The sequence below is a fragment of the Podarcis gaigeae genome (assembly GCF_964106915.1).
Source record: "Podarcis gaigeae genome assembly, chromosome: 4".
In the NCBI taxonomy this organism is placed as follows: Eukaryota; Metazoa; Chordata; class Lepidosauria; order Squamata; family Lacertidae; genus Podarcis; species Podarcis gaigeae.
This window is the reverse complement of record NC_139677.1, coordinates 818,685-825,414: the sequence shown is the minus strand read 5'-3', so window position 1 is coordinate 825,414 and position 6,730 is coordinate 818,685. Positions and strand designations below refer to the sequence as shown.

The 6,730-nt window shown below is 47.8% G+C and overlaps 1 protein-coding gene across 1 annotated transcript; it reads left to right on the top strand.

The window, feature by feature from the left end:
- Positions 1–3,160: 3,160 nt before the first annotated feature.
- On the top strand, positions 3,161–5,750 carry LOC310844087 (uncharacterized protein). Its single transcript, XM_083737884.1, has 2 exons — positions 3,161–3,243; positions 3,324–5,750. Exon 2 carries the CDS (start codon positions 3,574–3,576, stop codon positions 4,504–4,506), a length of 933 nt encoding a protein of 310 aa, XP_083594010.1. The 5' UTR covers positions 3,161–3,243; positions 3,324–3,573; the 3' UTR covers positions 4,507–5,750.
- The last annotated feature ends 980 nt before the right edge of the window (positions 5,751–6,730 follow it).

The following is a 6,730-nucleotide window of genomic DNA, read 5'->3' as shown; positions in this document are numbered from 1 at the left end:
GAATATTTGTTCGTGCAACACATCACCCCTCATGCAGCCACAGGGCGGAGTCCTGCTGAACTGCTTATGGGCCGCTGCCTCAGGTCCCCACTCGACCGGCTGCACCCGGACTTTGCCGTGGCCGAACCCCCAGGCTGTGCCAACGCGCCACAGTCATTTGTTCAAGGAATCAGGTCTTTGCCCAGAACTATGTGGGGGACATTCCTTGGGTGCCAGCCACAGTAGTGGGAGTCACTGGACCTCGCTTGTAACAGGTGGCACTCGAAGACGGACGCTTGTGGCGCCGGCACATAGACCAGCTTAGGCGCAGGGTTGGGGACTTGGACACTACCGTGGTGCCCCCAACTGCGCTCGTAGCTCAGGAAGAGACACTTACAGATGGTGAGGCTCCACCTCTCTCGCAAACTGCCAGCGTGGAGCTGAACCAAGTCACTTCAGAGGGTCTGCCAGACTTACCCCAGGCCCAGACAACTCCACTTGCAGAGGCTCCACCCACAGCAGCGGATCCAGGGGACTTGGTTTCAACGCCACCTAGGGTCGCACCACAGCCTCAGCAAGAATTGTGTGGCCCCCCAGACTTGGCTACCAGTCCCGGCGGTCTGGCAGAGTTTCCAAGTGCCCATCTTATTTAAAGGACTATGTTGTTGGACATGTACCACTGTTGGTCTAAGTATGTGAAATGTAATCGATATGCTTTTGTGCCTAATTGAACATTGCAGGGCAGCTGCTGAAGAAGGAGCAAAAAGGGTTTTCTGGTGTGTGTGTTTCTTTGTGGCTGATTAGCTGCTCTCCCTGTGCAAGGGTCAGAGGGGGCAGGGTTTCTGTTGAGGCAGGTAATTAGCTGTGGGAGGAGCTTATCAGAGCTTGCAGGGCAGCAGCTGAAGAAGGAGAAAAAGGGTTTTCTTGTGTGTGTGCGTTTCTTTGTGGCTGATTAGCTGCTCTCCCTGTGCAAAGGTCAGAGGGGGCAGGGTTTCTGTTGAGGCAGGTGATTAGCTGTGGGAGGAGCTTATTATAGCTTGGAGGGCAGCGGCGCGCGCCTAGCGGTGCGCACAGTTTGATCCATCTTTTAGATTTAGGGGAACTAGTCTCAAATGTTTGTTGCGGGAGACCTAGGTTTTTTTGGGGGGGGAGTTATTTGTCCTGTCTTCACGCTTTTTATGATGGAGGACTGCTGTAGTCACTCCCAACGACATGTTCTCAAGATGGAGGGTGAGGGAACAGCTGCAGTCGCAGCTGGAATGAAGGATGCTGGAATGAAGTTATGTGGTTTTAGCAGCAATGTTATAAAGGAGTATGAAAAAATGGGTTGTTAACAGGTGAGAATGTAAAGTTATAATATATTAAGATAAATGATTAAGATAAAAACAAAGATGGAAAGGATTTGCTGAATTAACTAACTGAACTAAAATACAAAAAAGGGAGGTGTGAGGAGGTCAAGGAAACAAGTAAATGAAAGATAAGTTATGGAAAATTTGATTTGTTTTTAATTGTTTTTATTTTTCAGTATTTTGTATTTTTTGTTTTATTATTCTTTTCTTATTTTGAATTTTTTTGAAATTTCAATAAATATTATTTTTTATAAAAAAAACAACAAAGGTTAACAGTTCCTAGTGCCGGGGTGCCACTAACATGGCCACTGGACAGGTTTTATGGGTAATGGGTCCTGAAGCGAGGGGGGTCACATCCAAACCTACCACTGGAACAGGCAAGGTTTTTGCCACTGATGGTACCTGATACTTCTCAGTGAAACTGATGTCCATGAAGATGCCAGAGGCCCCAGAATCAATCATTGCCTCCAGGGTCAGCATGCTCCCCGGGGGAAGGAGAATGCGGATAGGGAGCAGGAAATGGGGTGCGCAGTGACTGAGCCCCGGCTGAACCCCTCCTAGCTCAGCCGGGGCTTGGTGTTTCCCAACGCGCACCCCTTTGCCAGACACTCTGCTGTGAAATGGCCCCCCTCTCCGCAATACAAGCACAGTCCCAGGGCCCACCTCCGACTCTTCTCTTGGCTAGAGAGGGAACGGGGGAGCACCCCTACTTGCATGGGCTCCTTTTCAAACCCCACTGCAGTGCTGGACCCTGGGGACTCCTGCTCCTTTCTCTCAGACAGGCACGTGTCAATGTTAATACACAATGTGATAAAGTCTGTCAGGGCTGCTGGGTGGGGGGGGGTCACCCTGCCAGTTCATCCTTAATGTGGGGATGAAGTCCCTGACAGAAGTGGAACCAATGGGCAGCTTCATTCCACAGGGTGCTGGCAGCCCACCGACGGAACTCTTTGGCATATTCTATAACCAGGCAAGCCCCTTGCTGGAGGTTCTGCAGTCTAAGCCGTCTGGGCATGATTTGGCTCCCTGAACATGCCCTCTAGGGTGGCAATGAAGTTGTCCAAATTCCCCAGCAGAGGGTAGTCGGCCTCAAGGTACAAAGTGACCCAGGAAAGTCTGCTGCACAGGTGGTGAACATCAGCTGACACTGACTTACAAAACCTCGAAGGGCCCCACACTCCCCCCTGAACCTCTCTGGAGATGGGACGAGTGGAGCACGTTGGGCCGAGGCCTCAGCAGGGGACGCTCAAAGCACTTCCCCCTGGATCATAGCTACCTGCGTGTGGAGGTTCTGCAGCACCGAGACAAGGTCAAGAGCCTGGGCTCCGTCCATCTTGCACCCTGCCCGGGACGTAGGTTGGCCACAGCAAACTGTCACGGTCCGGTCTACAGGCGATCGAAGTCCCGTCTGAGGACGTCGGGACTGGGGGCAAGATGGGGGGTGGGAGCAGGAACGAGAGTCCAGAAGCCAGGGTCTGAGGGTCAGGAAGCAGGGAGTCACAAAGTCAAGGGTCTGAGGGTCGAGAAGCAAGGAGTCAAGGAGCTGAGGTCTGAGCAGCAGGAAACAAGGAGCCAAACACAGCAAGGCAGGGAACGTGTTGCTGTGGCAAAGAGGCAAAGGGAAATGCTGACCTTATATCCCTTCCTGGCTCTTGCCACGAGGTGCAGTGAGTTACCAAGCTTAGGTACAAACTTAGGAAGGCCCTAGTCCTGCGAAGCCCTACTGGTCACAGGGCCTGGCTCCTGCATGCACTCCTGACAGCACCTGCTGATTGCCAGTCAGGTTCTACAGTTTGATCCAAAGTTCTGTGACTGTCCTGAGGGACATTCAGAGCTTGCAGGGCAGCAGCTGAAGAAGGAGCAAAAAGGGTTTTCTTGTGTGTGTGTTTCTTGTGGCTGATTAGCTGCTCTCCCTGTACAAAGGTCAGAGGGGGCAGGGTTTCTGTTGAGGTAGGTGATAGCTGGGGGAGGAGCTTATCAGAGCTTGCAGGGCAGCGGCGCGTGCCTAGCGGCTTTAAGATTTAGGGGAGCTAGTCTCAAACGTTGTTGTGGGAGACCTAGGTTTTTTTGGGGGGGGAGTTATTTGTCCTGTCTTCACGCTTTTTATGATGGAGGACTGCTGTAGTCACTCCCAACGACATGTTCTCAAGATGGAGGGTGAGGGAACAGCTGCAGTCACCTGCGGTTCCTGTGCAATGTTTGCCATCTTGCAAAGGTTGCAGGCAGCTTTACCTGCAGCAATTGTATGTTGATTGCCCTCTTAGAAGACAAAGTCCAGCAACTGGAGGAACGTGTAGCTACGCTCCAAAGAATTAGAGAGCTGGAGCTCTTCTTGGAAGCAACAGAGCACACCGTCTCCACCAAGGAGGAGACAGGGGACTCCCCTGAGAAGGAGGCTAGTTCACCAACACAGGAGCCAGATATATGGAGAAACGTGACTCAAAGAAGTAGGAGGCCCAGGGTTCGCTCTGATTGTTTAGAAATACACAATCGCTTTGAGGTCCTCTCCCCTAGCATGGAAGACGAAAAGCAGACTCCATTTGAGGATCTCTCCCTCATTAGAGTCGATCAGGTATATGAAGACGAGCAGCAAAGTCAGTCCTCAGGGAATGTGCAGGCGACCTTGGAACGGACAGCTCATGGAAGAACCCCGACCAGACCTAGGAGGAGGCGTGTAGTGGTGATAGGGGATTCCCTACTGAGGGGAACAGAAGCAGTGATTTGTGGGCCTGACAAGATGTCTCGGGAAGTGTGCTGTCTCCCCGGGGCTAAGATCCAAGATGTAACTGAACGACTGCAAGGAATCATAAAACCCACTGACAAATACCCCTTCCTCTTGGTTCATGTGGGAACCAATGACACTGCAAGCAATAGCCTCCAGAAGATCAAAAGAGACTACGAGGCTCTGGGCAGGAAATTGAAGCAATTAAATGCACAAATTGTCATCTCATCTGTCCTCCCAGTTGAACGACGTGGCCCAGAAAGAGAGGGAAAAATAGTGGAAGTGAACAGCTGGCTTCACATATGGTGTAAACAGGAACGGTTTGGATTCTTAGATCACGGACTGCAGTTTCTTGAAGATGGACTTCTGGCAAGTGATGGGCTGCACCTCACAACGGTTGGGAGGAATGTTTTTGCCAAAGATCTCAGAAACCTCATCAGGAGGGCTTTAAACTGACTAATGTGGGGGAGGAAGACAGTGCTCCTGAAGGTAGGAGTCTATCAATTGATGAAGATGATCATCCAAATGTCATAGACCAAATGGAGCAAACAGCACGCAGACCTAGTGGTGGGAGGAAAAAATCCTTAAATAAGAGACACGGGGGAATGATTAATGGACTTCAATGTCTGTACACTAATGTGCAAAGCATGGGAAATAAACAAGATGAGCTTGAGCTCTTGGTACAGCAAACTAAATATGACATAATAGGCATCACTGAAACCTGGTGGGATAAGTCCCACGATTGGAATGTAATAATGGAGGGATACAATCTATTTCAGAGAAACAGACCAGACAAGAAAGGAGGAGGAGTGCTGTTATATGTCAGGGATGTGTATACCTGTGAAGAGATCCAAGATTTAGAACCTGAAAGCCAAAGTGAGAGCATTTGGGTCAAAATTAAGGGAGAGAAGAATAACAGTGACCTCATTGTGGGAGTTTACTGTAGATCCCCAAGCCAAATGGAGGACATAGATGATGCCTTCCTGGAACAGATGGCCAAGCATGCAAAAGGAAGGGAGATAGTAGTTATGGGGGACTTCAATTACCCGGATATTTGTTGGATGTCAAACTCAGCCAAGAGCATAAGGTCAAACAGATTCCTCACTGGCCTTGCAGACAACTTCATTGTCCAGAAAGTGGGAGAAGCAAGAAGAGGAACAGCCATTTTAGATCTGGTCCTAACCAATGTTGATGACCTGGTTAGTGGGGTAGAAGTGGAAGGATCGTTAGGCGCGAGTGATCATGCTCTTCTGAAGTTTACTATACAGCGGAAAAGAGCAGCCAAGCATACTAGGACTCAATTTCTTGACTTTAAGAAAGCTGATTTCATAAAACTTAGGGAAGTGCTGGGTGAGATCCCATGGACAGTAATACTAAAAGGAAAGGGAGTTCATGATGGATGGGAGTTTGTTAAGAGGGAGATAGTAAAAGCACAACTTCAGGCAATACCAATGAGACAGAAACATGGAAGGTGCCTAAAGAAGCCAGGGTGGCTATCTAAAGAACTTTTAACTGAGTTAAGATTTAAAAAGGATGTGTACAAAAAATGGAAAAGGGGGGAAACCACCAAAGAGGAATTCAAACAAATAGCCAGCACGTGTAGACACAAAGTCAGAAAAGCTAAAGCACAGAATGAACTCAGGCTTGCTAGAGAGCTTAAAAGCAACAAAAAAGGCTTTTATGGGTATGTTGTAGCAAAAGGAAGAACAAAGAAACAGTGGGGTCACTCAGAGGAGAAGATGGTGAAATGCAAACAGGGGACACAGAAAGGGCTGAACTCCTCAATGCCTTCTTTGCCTCGTCTTCTCTGATAAAGAAAACAATGCCCGACCTGAAGAATTTGGAGCAAATGATTCAGCAGAGGAAACACAGCCCAGAATAACTAAGGAGATAGTACAAGAATACTTGGCTAGTCTAGATGTATTCAAGTCTCCAGGGCCAGATGAACTGCATCCAAGAGTATTAAAAGAACTGGCAGATGTGATCTCAGAACCACTGGCAGTCATCTTTGAGAATTCCTAGAGAACAGGCGAAGTCCCGGCAGACTGGAGGAGGGCAAATGTTGTCCCTATTTTCAAAAAGGGGGAAAGAGAGGACCCAAATAATTACTGCCCAGTCAGTCTGACATCAATTGTATATAGTCTTTAACTTTGAAAAATTTGATGGCCACGTGTGCACGTCCTGAAGGGTTCCCTGAATTAGCGATTGCAATACAAGCTTGATTATCCTCATCGAATTGGAATACAAAAAAGGGAGGTATGAGGAGGTCCGAGAAACAAGTAAATGAAAAATAATGTGATGGAAAGATTTATTGTTTTTAACAATTTTTATTTTGTATTTTTTCTTTATTCTTTTATTTTATTTTTTGTAATGCAAAAATCTTAATAAAAATTTTATATATATATAAAAAAAGATTATCCTCATAGATTGTCACAGGCTGTTGCACTTCATATCCCAAATCATTTAATACCTGGATGTACCGTGTGATTTCGTAACACACTTCAGATAATGCAGAAAATTCTGCCTCACACGTAGATATGGCAACAAAACCTTGCTTTTTGGATTTCCAACCAATTAGTGAATTTCTAAACATGACCACTAGACCGCTGGTTGATTTTCCCGTGGGTGGACAATTTGCGAAGTCACTGTCCACAAACACCTGCAAATCACTTGAATTAGA

What these genes read in the sequence shown, in the direction of transcription:
- LOC310844087 (XM_083737884.1), top strand. Translation starts at nt 3,574, where the DNA reads ATGTTGATTGCCCTCTTAGAAGACAAAGTCCAGCAACTGGAGGAACGT.